The following is a 16,271-nucleotide window of genomic DNA, read 5'->3' on the forward strand; positions in this document are numbered from 1 at the left end:
GGAACTTGGAGGGGTGTGGACTTCGACTCCCAGAATTCCCTGGGACAGCTACGAATGATAGAGTTGGAAAGAGAGAAGGATCGCCTAATCCAGTGTTTCTCAACTGTGGGAACTTGGAAAACGGGTGGACTTCAACTCCCAGAATTCCCTGGGACAGCTATGAATGAATGATAGAGTTGGAAAAAGCAGGAGGAGGGTCACCTATTTCTCAACTCCAGGAACCTGGAGGTGTGTGGACTTCGACTCCCAGAATTCCCTGGGACAGCTACGAATGATAGAGTTGGAAAGAGAGAAGGGTGACCCAATCCAGTGTTTCTCAACTGTGGGAACTTGGAAAACGGGTGGACTTCAACTCCCAGAATTCCCCGGGCAGCCTTGGAATTCTGGGAGTTATAATCCACCCATCTTCAAGCTGTTGAGGTTGAGATACACTGGTTTAAACCCCTGGACAGGGCTATGGGGAGGGGCTGGAATGTAGGGGGTCAGAAGAGAGCGGGAGGAAGGGTTGATGCAACCACAAAATTTTTATGTTATGAGACTTTGCCTGCGAGTCCTGTAATAATAAGATCCAGATGAGTTGGAGAAGGGAAGATTTCTATATACAGATATGCTGAGGTTTGCAAGGCGAAAGTTTTTGGTTTTTTTTTAAAAAGAGAGAATTAAAAAATTATTGGTCTTCCATCTAGCTAGACTGTCATTGCTGCAGGAGGGCGAGGATGATCTCAACTCCCCCCCCCCTCCTGCCTTCCTCCAGGGAAGGAAACCCTGACACACTCTGTGCGACACATTTTCAGCTCCAGAGAAGGAGAGAACTTTCTGGCTTCTTGCAAGATTCCAAGGTCAAGCAGGAAGGAAGACAGAATCACCCCTCACCCCCAGCCCTGTTATTCCCAAACACAGGAAGGGCAGACAGCGAGACAGCACCTGGAGGAGAGAGAATCCTGCAGAAGCTTCAATTCATGGCCAAAACAAATTCCTGTGCATTGATGCGCAGAGCAGAACAAACTGGACAGATGTCACCCTTGGAGAGAGGGAGGGAGAGAGAGAGAGAAAGAGAAAGAGAGAGGGAGGGAGATGCTAGAGGCAAAAGACCAGGGTTTAAGGAGCTACAAGATCCTAAGGGAGAAGTATGAAAGATTTACCTAAAAGTCAATAAGAGTTGAAATTCTAAAGAGGGCAAGAGGTGATGGATAGATATAGAATGCTTCTTTAATAGGGTGGCTATTTTATTAAGAGTTGGGAAAAAGAGGGAGAAGATAGAAATGAGGGGAAATAGCATTATGTGTACTGTTATAAAAAAAAATAGAATACACTATAACTGCTATGTAGACACACATGTTAGAAGTGGAAAGATTATGTGTATCTAAACAATACGAGTAATTATTATTATTACCGCGTGTAAAATGCATTGACCCAGACAATACTTAGTCCACCAAGCAGTTATGAATGTTAAAGAAAAAGCTATGAATAAAACTACAAACACACACACACACACACACACACAAACCAGCTAGCTGTAGCTCAGGGTTGAAATGAACGCTCTCTGAACTTAGTTGTTTTGTTACAGGCATTTCATGACCCAACTAGGTAATAGCATCAGTGTTAGAAGGGAGAGGGGTTTGTGGAGAGGAAGAGGAGGAGGAAGGAGAGGACTGTGGGGTCCTCGGTGCTCTCTGAGCTTGGCAGTTTTCTTGCAGATGTTTCATTACCCAACTAGGTAACATCATCAGTCCTAGAAAGGAGTGGGGTTTGTGGGGAGGAGGAAGAGGAGGGGAAGAAGTAGAAAGGAGGGGAAGATAGGAGAGAGAAGGAAGAAAGGAAGAGGAGGGGGAATAATAGGAGGATTGTGGAGTCCTTGGTGTTCTCTGAACTTGGCTGTTTTCTTGCAGATGTTTCATGACCCAACTAGGTAATATCATCAGTGTTAGAAGGGAGAGGGGTTTGTGGAGAGGAAGAGGAGGAAGAAGGAGAGGACTGTGTGGTCCTGGGTACTCTCTGCTTGGCTGTTTTCTTGCAGATGTTTCATTACCCAACTAGGTAAAATCATCAGTGCTAGAAAGCAATGGGGTTTGTGGAGAGGAGGAGGAGGAGGAGGAGGAGGAGGAAGAAGAAGAAGAAGAAGAAGAAGAAGAAGAAGAAGAAGAAGAAGAAGAAGAAGAAGAAGAAGAAGAAGAAGAAGAAGAAGAAGAAGAAGAAAAGGAATAATAGGAGGATTGTGGAGTCCTTGGTGTTCTCTGAACTTGGCTGTTTTCTTGCAGACTTCGTGACCCAACTAGGTAACATCATCAATCCTAGAAAGGAGTTCAGGGTGCAGAGAGGAGGAGGTGGAGGAAGAGGAGGACTGCGAGGCCCTCGATGCTCTCTGAGCTTAGGGGTTTTCCTTGCAGACATCTCATGACCCAAGCGGGGGTGACATCATCCATGCTAATAAGCCCACACTCCTTACTGGCACTGATGAGGTTACCTAGCTGGGTCATCAAACAGCCAAGTTCAGAGAGAACAGCAACTTCTCCTTCATAGCAGAAGATACTAAGCCTGGAATTCGTGCAGAGCCGCTGGCTTCTTCACCTGTGGCATGAACCTCCCCCTCCACTCCCACCCATCACACCCATCGCAGCGCATCGCAGGGCTGCCCGCCGTTCCCAGCTCCGCTTGCCAAAACCGTGCCGAGTTCTGCTGCTCTCCCAACCGGTTCTAAAATATCTGGGAGCCCCGGCAGCAAACAGCTAGCCTCTTTGCCAACCCAGATAGCCCATCCGGAGTTCCTGAAAGCCTCCTGGCTTTTCAGAACCGGGAGCAAAAAGGAGAGAAGTTGTTAAAGAGGCAAGAGTGAGTCAGCCTCAAACAGGGGGGGATCTTCCTTGGAGCTTGCAACTTCGTGGAAAGAAGGAAGGAGGGAGGGGAGGAAAGCAGAAATTACTGCTCAGGAGGCTGAATAGCCTTGTGGGCTCCCTCCCCCCCCCATCCCAGGGGAAGGACAAGGCCCAGCAGCCAGCCAACCAAAGGAGGAAGGGGCCAAGAGCTGGAAGCACCAAGGCCCCAGTTGCATTCCCCGCTAAGCAAGGAAGGAGATATTTTTATTGATGGTTAGGGTTATTAGATGGTCCTCTGCCCTTCTTTTTTTAAGGGGTGGGAGGAGGAGGGGGAGGAGGAGGAGGAGGAAGAAGAAGAAGAAGAAGAAGAAGAAGAAGAAGAAGAAGAAGAAGAAAAAGAAAAAAGAAGAAGAAAAAGAAGAAGAGGAAGAAGAAGAGGAAGAAGAAGAAGAAGAAGAAGAAGAAGAAGAAACGGAGACTGTGGGGTCCTTCGTGCTCTCTGAGCTTGTGTGTTTTCTTGCAGACGTTTCATGAACCAACTAGGTAGCATCATCAGTGCTCTAGGGAGTGGTGTTTGCAAGGAGGAGGAGGAGGTGGTGGTGGTGGTGGTGATGGTGGAGGAGGAGGAGGAGGAGGAAGAAGAAGAAGAAGAAGAATGAGGAGGAGGAGGAGGAGGAGGAGGAGGAGGAGGAGGAGGAGGAGGAGGAGGAGGAGGAGAAGGAGAAGGAGAAGGAGAAGAAGAAACATTTCGTTACCCAACTATGGAACATTAGATATTAGAAAGGAGTAGGGTTTACACTGATGATGTTCCCTAGTTGGGTAATGAAATGTCTGCAAGAAAAAAATCAAGTTTAGAGAGCACCCAGAAGCCCACAATAATTCTAATTTTCCTCCTCCTCCTCCTCCTCCTCCTCCTCCTCCTCCTCCTCCTCTCTGCAAATCCCATTCCCTTCTAGTACTGATGATGTTACTTAGTTGTGTAATGAAACGTCTGCAAGAAAGCACTCAATCTTAGAGACCACCCAGGACCCCCCACAAATATCCCTCCTCCTCTCTGCAAAACCGCATTCCCTTCTAGCACTGATGATGTTACCTAGTTGGGTTATGAAAGATCTGTAAGAAAACCACCAAGCTCGGAAAGCACCAAGGATTCCCATAATTCAAACAGAGCTACAAATGGTTTTTTTGGGGGGGTTAACCAGCCGGCAGGGCATTCCTGCCAGCTGGGAAAACCAGCATGATTCAGCTTGCTAATTCTTGAAATCAGAGGAAGCTAATCTATGGGCCTGTTAAGCACCTAAAATCCAGCGGTTAAGCGGGAAGGCTTCCTTTCCACAAACCCTGATTCTTTAAGCAAACTAGGGTTTGGGTTTTTTTTGCAAGCGTCAGTTCAAACCATGGCTTGCATCTGAGGCTTGCAAGCCGTTATAGATTGCAGCCTCGTGCAGTGGGTGAAACCGGCCAATGTGGTTTAAGGTTAAAAGCAGCACGGATGTGGCTGGGCATAAATTGCCAGCCAATTCTCCTCCTCCTGTTTCTCTCTAGGCTCCTTCCTGGGATTGGAAAAACTCTTTCGCAGAAGCCCCAAGCGATAAAACCTAGACTTTGCTCCGGGTTTCATTCACAACTCAGCCGCCCACACTTGCACTCACTCACTCTCTCTCTCTCTCTCCCTCTCCAGCCCATGTCTGAGACACACACACACACACACACTTTTTATAGTTGCTTTATTTGGCCACACAGCATCAACCGGGCTCCCCAGCCAATGGGAAGGGAAGGGGAGGCAACCGGAAGTGTCAACAGATGACCCAAAGTTTGAAATCAAATGGGGGGCGGAAATGGAGGAGCAGCCGCTGATTGACACAGAGCACGGGGGGGGGGGGGGAAAGGGGGAAAGGGGAAGGGACTGCGGGCCCGAGGAGGGAGAGGAAGGAGGAGGATAAGGAGAATAGGAGGGGGAGGAAGGAGAAGGAGAAGGAGGAAGGGGAGGAGGAAGGGAAAGGAGGAAGGGAAGGAGAAAAAGGAGAAGGAGGAGGAAGAAAAAGTGGAGAAAGGGAAGGAGGAGGGGAAGGAGGATGAGAGGAATAGGAGGGGAAGGAGGAGGAAGAGGAAGGAGGAAGAGGAGGGGAGGAGGAGGAAGAAGAAAAAGAGGAGAAAGGGGAAAAGGAGAGGGAGGAGGAAGAGGAAGGGGAAGGAGGAAGAGGAGGGTAGGGGAGGAGGAGGAAGAAAAAGAGGAGGAAGGGGAGGAAGAGGGGAAGGAGGATGAGAGGAATAGGAGGGGAAGGAGGAGGAAGAGTAAGGGGAAGGAGGAAGAGGAGGGGGAGGAGGAAAAAAGAGGAGAAATGGGAAAAGACAGGGGAGAAGGGAAAGGAGGAGGAGGAGGGGAAGGAGGAGGGAAAGGAGAAAGAAGAGGAGAGGAAGGAGGAAGAGAAAGAGGAGAAAGAGGAGGAGAGGGGGCAGAGGGGAAAGAAGAGGAGGAAGAAGTTGGAATGAAAAGGGAGGGGGAGAGAAGGGGAGAAGGAGGGGGAGGAATATGGGGGGGACAAAGAGGAGGAAGGGGAAGAAGAGAAAGAGGAGGAGGGGAGAAAGAGGAGGATGAGGAAGAGGAGAAAGAAGAGGAGGAGAGGAAGAGCAGGAAGAGGAGGAGAGGAAGAGCAGGGGGGCGAAGAAGGGGGGAAGAGGAGGGGGAGAAGGAGGAGGGGGAAGAAGGGAGGGGAAGGAAGAGGACCAACGCAGAATCAGGGTTAAGGGCATTCTCCGCAGCCTCGACCTTATTTTATTTTGGAATGCTTCCTCATTTTTAAATAGATGCCTTCATATCTTATATTTTGTGCAATTTTAACATTTTTCAGATTAGGGCAAAATTGTTGGTTGTCTTCCCCAAGACTGCCTTCCTTCCTTCCCTCCCTCCCTCCCTCCCTATTTCTCTCTTCTCTCCTCTATTTCCCTCTCTCCCTCCCTGTTTCCTTCCTTCCTTCCCTCCCTCCTTTCCTTCCTTCTTTCCTCCCTTCCCTCTTTCCCTCCTTCTTTCCTCCCCTCTCTCTCCAAGGAATGTAGATTTATTTGGAGGTGTATTTTTTTCTTTTAAAAAAAGAAGCATTGCACCTTAAAAACAACAACAACAGAGACTTAAAATAAGCCTGCAACCCCACCAACCAAAGGCTTACGGGCTCCCCAAAATGTAGACCCCCACCAAGCCCCCTCCCCTCAAAAAAAAAAGCTGCCTCTGGTTTAGAAGATCAAAACGGATTTCAGTATCCTAGAAGGGGAAGAGAGCTTCAGAAAATGCAGAACTGAAAGGAAAGAAAAAAAATTGTGCTCCAGAAAATTCGCGCCAAAAAAACTGTAGAGCGGTTATAAAATACCAAGCCCACAAAAAGAGGGCTTGGCTTCAAGACGGTTTTTTATCTTCGGCAAAGGTCCTCACCCCGGTTTCCAGGACGGCCCCGCCTATTCTGCTCTTTTGGTTTCCGGCTTCTTACGACATCCATAAAAAAAAAAACAACGAGAGTTCCTTTCCCAGAAAGAGAATGCTCCATTCATGGGTCTCAAGCCCTACCCTTTGCAGCCCCAAAGACGGATGCAATTTCCCCTCTCCACCAGGCAGGCTGCTGCAGAAGGCGTGCCAGAGAGTCCTCAACTTACAACAAGTCTATTTTTAGTGCTGGTTCAAAGTTACCAAGGCGCTGGAAACAGGGACTGCACAAAAAGAGAGAAAACCCCGGTCCTTCCCCCTCTCTCTTCACCGTTGATGTAAGTCTTCCTTCTCCAGATAAGGTGGGTAAGGATGACTCACAATCAGGAGGTTTGAGTGCGATCCGAGATGTAGGGTTTCCTGCTTGGGGGTGGGGGTGGACTAGATGACCTGCAAGGTCCCTTCCAACTCTGCTAAATCGGATAAGCTAAGGGACGCGGTGTGGCTCAGTGGCTAAGACGCTGAGCTTGGCGATCAGAAAAGGTCGGCGGTTCGGCGGTTCGAACCCCTAGCGCCGCGTAACGGAGTGAGCTCCCGTGACTTGTCCCAGCTTCTGCCAACCTAGCAGTTCGAAAGCAGGTAAAAAAAAAAACGCAAGTAGAAAAATAGGAACCACCTTTGGTGGGAAGGGAACAGCGTTCCGTGCGGCTTCGGGAGTTGAGTCATGCCGGCCACATGACCACAGAGACGTCTTCGGACAGCGCTGGCTCTTCGGCTTTGAAACGGAGATGAGCACTAGAGGGACTTGTGTCCCACCAAAAAGAAGGTTGTGACCCAGAACCTGTGGACCACAGCACAACAACGTTGCAGAGGACAGCGATGTCACAAAGGCTTCCAGACACAACCATCTGCTTAGCAAAGCTGTGTGCTACACAAATCACTGGCAACTAGGTGTTCAGTGATGCTTGCAAGTCGAACTACCTGTCTCTTTCCATTAATAACCAAAGAAGACTTTTTTTTTGATGCACTAAATTCCCCTCCCAAGGCATCTGATTCGAATCCAAGCCTCTTCCCAGCCAGTGTGTTTGTACTGGTTTTTTTTAACAAATGTTAATTTGTCACCTGTAAAGAAACATGACCTGTAACTTACTCACCTGCCTATTCCATAACCTCATGTGAAAAGGATGTTGGGAGAGACTAAACAGCCAAGTATTTAATTGAATACATAACCAAGTAATCCAGATTATCATCACTCCCAGGCAGTAGCAATAGCAATAGCAGTTAGACTTATATACCGCTTCATAGGGCTTTCAGCCCTCTCTAAGTGGTTTACAGAGTCAGCATATCACCCCCAACAATCTGGGTCCTCATTTCACCCACCTCGGAAGGATGGAAGGCTGAGTCAACCTTGAGCCGGTGAGATTTGAACCGCTGAACTGCAGATAACAGTCAGCTGAAGTGGCCTGCAGTACTGCACCCTAACCACTGCGCCACCTCGGCTCTTAAGTAAAGAGAGCAGCCTGGCACTCTGGAAGAAGACTTCAAGTTAAGGCCCAAGAGGGGTTGATTGACATGTCCTTCGGCTGCCCTGATATCTGGACCAATATCCAGAGCCCACTGTAACAGCATTGCCAAAAAGGCATTTAAGAGCTGTTAACCTAAACTTGCGTAGCTTCTTCTCTGGGAATATTGTACTGCTAACCAGAGCATGCAAAACCTTTGCCAGACCAATCCTCGAATACAGCTTGTCTGCCTGGAACCCGCACTGTGTATCAGACATTAATATGATCGAGCCAGTCCAGAGGTATTTCACGAATAAGAGTCCTCCACTCCTCTTCTCACAATAGAATCCCTTACGCCACCAGGCTCGAAATTTTGGCCTTGGACATCTTAAAACTACGCTGCCTACAGTCTGACCTAAGAGCCAAGGTGGCGCAGTGGTTAAATGCAGCACTGCAGGCTACTTCAGCTGACTGCAGTTCTGCAGTTCGGCTGTTCAAATCTCACCGGCTCAGGGTTGACTCAGCCTTCCATCCTTCCGAGGTGGGTAAAATGAGGACCCGGATTGTTGTTATTGGGGGCAATATGCTGACTCTGTAAACTGCTTAGAGAGGGCTGAAAGCCCTATGAAGCGGTATATAAGTCTAACTGCTATTGCTAGTGTAGTACACAAAATTTGTCTGTTGCAACGTCCTACCTGTCAACGACTACTCCAGCTTCAGCCTCAATAATACACCAGCACACAACAGATACAAACTCAAGGTAAATTGCTCCAAACTTGATTGCAGAAAATACGACTTCAGCCACTGAGTGGTCAACGCCTGGAATGCTCTACCTGACTCCATTACATCCACAAAACTCCATAACTTTAAACTCAAAATCTGTCTACTGTCGACCTCACCGCATTCCTAAGAGGTCTGTAAGGGCCGTGCATAAGCTGTGCCGTCATATCCTCGAACGGTCGCTAAATGAAACCGTTGTAAGTTAAGGAGTAGCTGCATGGCCACTGTAACCCCAGATGACCCAGCACTGGTCCTTCTAAGCAGCCCTCAAGAAACCTGGACGGAGAAAAGTAAAACATGCCCCATTACAAAGTCAGTTACGTAAATAGTAATTACTCTATTATACATAAGTATGCAAGCAATGTGCAGTTTGGATCTCTCTAGTCATTAACTAGGCACTTGAAAGGATTCCCCGGCCTTTGATGTCAAGGCCTTAATGAATCATCACATTTTTCCCCCCAACTTTAATCCCAAAAGGACATCCCCCCCCCCCCCGCCGCCTGGGTTGGAAGGGGCATGGGAGGGCGTGTGCGTGGCAGGCTGCTTTGAGCAGCTAGAAATGCAATGCTGGGTGAGCATTAAGCAAATCGTCATGGGCCTTAAGCAAACTGCATGATGGCTAAGAAATAAAATAAATAAAAATATAATATAATATAAAATAAAAAGAAGTAAAGTAAAGTAAAATAAAAAATAAAATAAAATATTGAAATGAAATAAAACTAATAAAACAAAATAAAAAGTAAAATAAAAAGTAAAATAAAAAGTAAAATAAATTAAAGTAAATTAAAGTAAAGTAAAATAAAAAATAAAATAAAATAATGAAATGAAATAAAACGAATAAAATAAAAATTAAATTAAATTAAAATAATAAAATAAAATTAAAATAAATAAAATAAATAAAATAAATAAAATAATAAATAAAATAATAAATAAAATAAATAATAAATAAATAATAAATAAAATAAATAAAATAAATAAAATAATAAATAAATAAAATAATAAATAAAATAAATAAATAAATAATAAAACAAATTAATAAAACAAATTAATAAAATAAATTAATAAAATAAAATACTAAAATAATAAAAAATAAAAAAATAAAAAAATCAAATCAAAGCAGCAGAGGGCAGGACAAGAAACAATGGATGCAAACTAATCCAGGAAGGAAGCAACCTGAAACTAAGGAGAAACTTCCTAACAGTGAGGACAATTAGCCAATGGAACAGCTTGCCACTAGAAGTTGTGGCTGCCCCATCACTGGGGTTTTTTTAAGAAGAGACTGGACAGCTATTTCTCTGAGCTGGTATAGGGTCTCCTGCTTGAGCAGGGGGTTGGACTGGAAGACCTCCAAGGTCCCTTCCAGCTCTATTCCATTCTAACATTCTGTTCGTTTCATCCACTACACACTGTCACCATCATGTGTCCACTACACACTGTGTGTCAACTACACACTGTCATCATCATGCAACAATTTGCAGGACGCCACTGCCGCATGCAGGAATTGCAAGCCTGTGACCTCTTCACACGTTCTATCTCCAATTTTTGTGGGGTGCCTCAGTTGTATCTCTCCAAGCTTTAAGAATTAAGAACGACACCTCCTACTCTCTGACCTAAGCGTACTACACAAAATTGTCTGCGACAACCTCCTACCTGTCAACGGCTTCTTCACCTTCAACCTCAATAATACACAGGCAAATAATTGATATAAACTCAAGGTAAACCGCTCCAAACTTGATTGCAGAAAATACGACTTCAGCAACAGAGGGATCAACGCCTGGAATGCTCTACTTGACTCCGTTGTTACATCCTCAAACCCCCCACAGCTTCAACCTCAAACTGTCCACCATTGACCTCACCCCATTCCTAAGAGGTCCATAAAGGGGGCCTGCATAAGCGCACCAGCGTGCCTTCCGTCCCTCTCCTACTGTCCCCATTTATTCGTACCCATTTCCTTCATTCATGTCCACGTTTACACTTACACCTGTTATTTGGGACATGTTTGACAAGCTAAATAAATAAAATAAATAAATAAATTCCACAGTAGCCACCAGTTGAAGTGGCTAAGACGCTGAGTTTGTCGATCAGAAAGGTCGGCAGTTCGGCGGTTCGAATCCCTAGCGCCGCGTAACACAGTGAGCTCCCGTTACTCCTCCCAGTTTCTGCCAACCTAGCAGTTCGAAAGCACGTAAAAAAGGCAAGTAGAAAAATAGGAACCGCCTTTGGTGGGAAGGTGACAGTGTCCCGCGCGCCTTCAGCGTTGAGTAATGCCGGCCACATGACTAAGGAGATGTCTTCGGACAGCGCTGGCTCTTTGGCTTTCAAATGGAGATGAGCACCGCCCCCTGGAGTCTGGAACGACTGGCACAGATGTGCGAGGGGAACCTTAACCTTCACTGTCTCCTCCTACAATTTTTCTCCCCCACTTTCTGGCATGGCATCCTGCTTGGCTAATAAATTGCTTTACTCCTTCACAGCAGCTGAAAAATCTCAGGAGCTGAAATATTATTATTATTAATAATAAACCTGGCAAGGAACTTCAGAGGGGAGCAGATTTTTGTCTTTGCAAGACCTAGTGGGTTGTTGTTGGTTTTTTTGGAAAACAACATCGTGTTTATATTCATCACCAAAGACAACAAGGGATGAATGTCAGCGCCTTGTTGAGTCTTGCATCTGAAGTGTGCTGAAAGATCTTTGCCACCACCCAGTTTATGAAAACACACACACACACACACACAAACTGTTCCTCCAATTTCATCCAAGCAAATTCCCAAGACTGCTCGGAAGCTGGTCGATACTCTCAGCTCAATTCTTTAATATATATATAAAGGATAAAGGAGGAGAACCTTGTGGCTTAGTGGTTAACACATCTGCCTAATATGTAATACAGCCCGGGTTCGAATCCCAGTTAAGGGTATGGCTAGCTGATGAGAGCTAAATAGCTTGAAATAGATCTATACTAGTCTCCCTTTATTTATTTATCAGCACAAATATAACACACACACACACACACACACAAACATATATGTATCTATTTAAATTTCACAAATATAACATGTGTGTGTGTGTGTGTGTGTGTGTGTGTGTGTATAGTCACAACCCCTGGTAAGCCCCAATCATGGGAGGAAGCTAACAGCTTCCACTATCTGTCAATCGGCTCGTCACAAGAGTCCATCACGACAGAAACCCAATATTTTTACTGTTGCCTTTGTTACACATTTTATGTTATATTTGTGCTGATAAATAAAAAAAATAATAATTACACACACACACACACACACACACACACACACACACACACACACACACACATATATATATATATATATATATATATATATATATATATATATATATATATATATATATATATATGCAAACCCCACTCCCTTCTAACACTGATGACGTTACCTAGTTTGGTAACAAAACATCTGCAAAAATTAAAACAAGGTCAGAGAGCACCAAGGACCCCACAGTCCTCCTCCTCCTCTTCCAGCCCCAATCCCTTCTAGCACTGATCTTGTTACTTAGTTGGGTAACGAAAGGTTTTGAAGAAACCCACCAAGTTCAGAGATCACCAAGGACCTCAGAGCTATAACTCTGCCCACTTCTGGACTAATTTTGCCCAGATGCCCAACACTTATCTCGTCTTTATGCTGTTACACCATTTTTCAGGGACTCAAAGATTATTGTCTCGCCTATCCCCATCTCACCTCCAAGCGGAGAAACAAGAAAGAATTGCACTTTAAGAGGTTAACCACGATCTTTGGCCAAGTTTTACTCCACTCATTGTTTCCCGGGCAGGAGTGCCAAATCGAAGCATGAACTCCCCCCCCCATCCATCCCCCCCCTCTCTAAAGTCAACACCCAACTCCTGCTAAAATGCGTCGTGCTCCGAGATGCTTTAGGGATGCCCTCCCAGATAACAGCAGAAACATACATTTGCACCTCGGTGTCATTTCCACCTTTGTTGCCCGAAAGAGAGACTTAATAAAACGAAATGCAACAGTGCAACAGAATAATAATAATAATAATCTCTCTATCTCCACTCTTGGACCTCTGCAAAATTTGCAAGGAGGAGCCGGGGCAGTGGATTTACACCCTAATAAAATACTCTTAAAACAATAACGACAACAAAATCTCCTTCCCACTGAAGGTCGCACCTAGAACTTAATCGAATGCTGTTTTTCTGATTACATTTCTTTTCTCTGTAAAGGTAAAGGTTCCCCTCGCACATATGTCCTAGTCGTTCCCAACTCTAGAGGGCAGTGCTCATCTCCGTTTCAAAGCCGAAGAGCCAGTGCTGTCCGAAGACGTCTCCGTGGTCATGTGGCCGGCATGACTCAACGCCAAAGGCGCACGGAACGCTGTTCCCTTCCCACCAAAGGTGGTTCCTATTTTTCTACTTGCATTTTTTACGGGCTTTCGAACTACTAGGTTGGCAGAAGCTGGGACAAGTCACGGGAGCTCACTCCGTTACGCGGCGCTAGGGATTCGAACCGCCGAACTGCAGAGCTTTCTGAGCGACAAGCTCAGCGTCTTAGTCACTGAGCCAGCCCTTATTTTCTCTGTAGGATGGTTCCCCCACTCCTTTTCTTTCAGTCTAAGGAATTCGAGTTTTAATTGAGCCCAGGCAAGCCATCTTTTCTGCAGATCTGGCTAAGCGATGATGCTCCTTCACCAGGTATCATCTTCTAAAATCTAAGTCATCTCCCAGGAAGTTCAGGTCGTGTCCTCAGCTTGGAGGAAATGAGAAAGACAGGATTGAAGGAAGATGTCTCTACTGCTGAGACAAGCAGAAGGAAATGGAACAGGCCGTCTGAAACAGTAGAGGTTTCCTTGCTTAAGTAAGGGGGTTGGACTAGAAGACCTCCAAGGTTCCCTTCCAACTCTTGTGATGGGACGATCAACAGCAAAGCAGGTGCACCTGAGTACGGTGGAAGACCTAAAGGACCAGGTTGGAAACAGGTGATCCTGCAGAGAATCTATTCGATCCTTAAAAGTCAGCACCGATTGACTTAATGCCACATGATCCATCAGCATGAAGACCCACCGGTTCGAATCCCCAATGCTGCATAATGAAGTGAGCTCCCGTGACTTGTCCCAGCTTCTGCCACCATAGCAGTTCGAAAAGCACGTAAAAAATGCAAGTAGAAAAATAGGGACCACCTTTGGTGGGAAGGGAACAGCGTTCCGTGCGCCTTCGGTGTTGAGTCATGCTGGCCACATGACTAAGGAGACGTCTTCGGACAGCGCTGGCTCTTCGGCTTTGAAACGGAGATGAGCACCGCCCCCTAGAGTCCAGAACGACCAGCACAGAGAGCCTCAAACTTGGCAACTTTAAGATTTGTGGACATTCTGAAAGTTGATGTCCACAAGTCTTAAAGTTGCCAAGTTTGAAGACCTCTGGACTAGCACATATGAGCAAGGGGAACCTTTACACAACCTGTGGGAGCCTTACAGGGACCCGGAATTTAAGCATCTCTCTCTCACACACACACACAAAGGATGAAATTCAGAATTTGCAGGATTCCTTGTGTTTTTTTTCCCTTCCCTTTTTTTAAAATTATTCCAGGCAACCTGTTTTCTCATCCTGTGCCCCAACAACAATCCCGAGCATGCAAAACAATGACCAACAGCCGGGTCATCCGAGGTTGCTTCTCATAAACCAGCCACACCATGCGGATGACGTAAGAGCATCATCATCATCACACACACACACACACACACACACACCCCGAGCGAAGCGCTCCAGCCACCTGCGGAATTTCAATTTCATCGGAGAGAAACTCCGCCGCCCGCTGTTGAAGTCAGCCCGGGATGCGCCCACCCCCACCCCCCAGGGGGAAAAATTTGCTTAATTTTAGAACTCGACAAAGATGCTAATCCCCCCCCCCTCCTCTCTCTTCTATCTCCTTTCCCCTCTGCATCCCTGCAAAAAATAATAAATAAATAAGCCCAGCTAAGGCTTGGTTTGCACCCCGGGCGCTTTGCTTCCAACTTCGTGACCGAACGCGCCCCCCCCCTCCCCAGTCCTACTTAACGCAACCTTTGGCGAGGCTGGGCTGCACGATTCACACGATCGCCGGACGCCTCGTTTTGCAGGCTGCCGCCAGACGAGCCGGGATGCGTGTCTCACGGCCGTTTGCCTTTGTTTTTCCGCCCGCGAGGGGTTCAGGGGGATGCTCCCCCTCTTTCTTTCTCCCTCCCCCTCCCTCTTCCTCTCTCCCCCTGTATCCATATCTATGTATCAATATTTATGTATCTCTCTCTCCCTATCCCTCTATCCATATCATCACTATCTCTCTCTGTCTCTCTCTCCCCCCTCCCTGAATTCCTATCTATGTATAATCAATATTTATATAACTTTGTAGCCATATCTCTGTATCTATCTATCTATCTATCTATCTATCTATCTATCTATCTATCTATCTATCTATCTATCTATCTATCTATCTATCTATCATCTATGTATATCATCCGTCTGTCCACCCACCCACCTACGCATCCCTATCATCTATCTATCATCTATCTATCTATCTATCTATCTATCTATCTATCTATCTATCTATCTATCTATCTATCTATCTATCTATCATCTATCTATATCATCCGTCCGTCCACCCACCCATCCCTCCATCCCTCTCTCTCTCTCTCTATCAATCATCTATCTATATCATCCGTCTGTCTGACCCATTCCTCTATCTATCTATCTATCTATCTATCTATCTATCTATCTATCTATCTATCTATCTATCTATCTATCTATCTATCTATCTATCTATCTCATCTGTCTGTCCACCCACCCACCCACCCACCCACCCATCTCTTTCTCTCTCAATCAATCAATCAATCATCTATCTATATCATCCGTCTGTCCACGCACCCATCCCTCTCTCTATATATATATCATCTATCTATCTATCTATCTATCTATCTATCTATCTATCTATCTATCATCTATCTATCTATCTATCTATCATCTATCTACATCATCCGTCTGTCCACCCCCCCACCCCACCCCCACCCTCTCTCTCTCTCTCTCTCTCTCCCTCTCCCTCTCCCTCTCTCTCTCTCTCCCTATCTATCCGTTCACTTTGTCCTCTTACCTTTGGGAAGGGACATGGCTACGTCGTGGCGACTCCCCCCAGCTCAGATCCGACCCGGCACGCAGGTGAGACGGGCGCAGGTATCCAGGCGCCCCGGAGCGCATCCGCGAGGCATATCCAACAGGTGCGCGCGCGACCCAACCCGCGCGATCTGAGCCCACGAAAGGCACTCCGCCCGCCTAAAAGCCTTCGCCCCGCCCAGCTCTCCACCCCATTGGCTTACCTCTCTGAAGGGGCGGGGTCCCGCCGCAGCCCCGCCCATGCCCAGGTCCCGAGACTTTTGCCCAGGTGACCTTAGAGGAAATTCCAGCTGCCTTGTTGTTCCTCTGCAGGGCGGGGAGCCGGTGACACGCCTGGCAGGATGCGCCCCGCCTCGGGCTGTCCCTGGGCTGCCAACCAGGCTGGGGCACGCGCTCCTCGCCCCAGCTCATGCCAGCAGCAGCTGAGCTGCCCTCCGCGGCATCATCGTGGTCTGATGCCCAAACCAGGATTGTCCACTGGGTGAGGAATCCTGGTTTACCTGGGCAGTGGGCACCTCTCCCCCCTGCCCAAAGGAGCCTTTGACACCCATTTCTGGTACCCCTCCAGTTGAGAGGTCCTTGCATCATCACAGTCTGAGGATCAAACCAGCATTGACTGATTTTGCATTGCCTAT

General features: G+C 46.7%; 1 protein-coding gene across 1 annotated transcript in view; it reads right to left on the reverse strand.

Annotated features, from left to right (window-relative positions):
- MAP2K3 (mitogen-activated protein kinase kinase 3) overlaps positions 1–15,744 on the reverse strand; it is a 60,793-nt gene extending 45,049 nt beyond the window's left edge. The window contains exon 1 of the mRNA XM_032230550.1: positions 15,617–15,744. Coding sequence (XP_032086441.1) covers positions 15,617–15,632 — 16 coding nt within the window. The 5' untranslated portion in view covers positions 15,633–15,744. The remainder of the gene's footprint in view (positions 1–15,616) is intronic.
- Positions 15,745–16,271: the final 527 nt, after the last annotated feature.

Source organism: Thamnophis elegans, chromosome 14, assembly GCF_009769535.1.
Source record: "Thamnophis elegans isolate rThaEle1 chromosome 14, rThaEle1.pri, whole genome shotgun sequence".
NCBI lineage: Eukaryota > Metazoa > Chordata > Lepidosauria > Squamata > Colubridae > Thamnophis > Thamnophis elegans.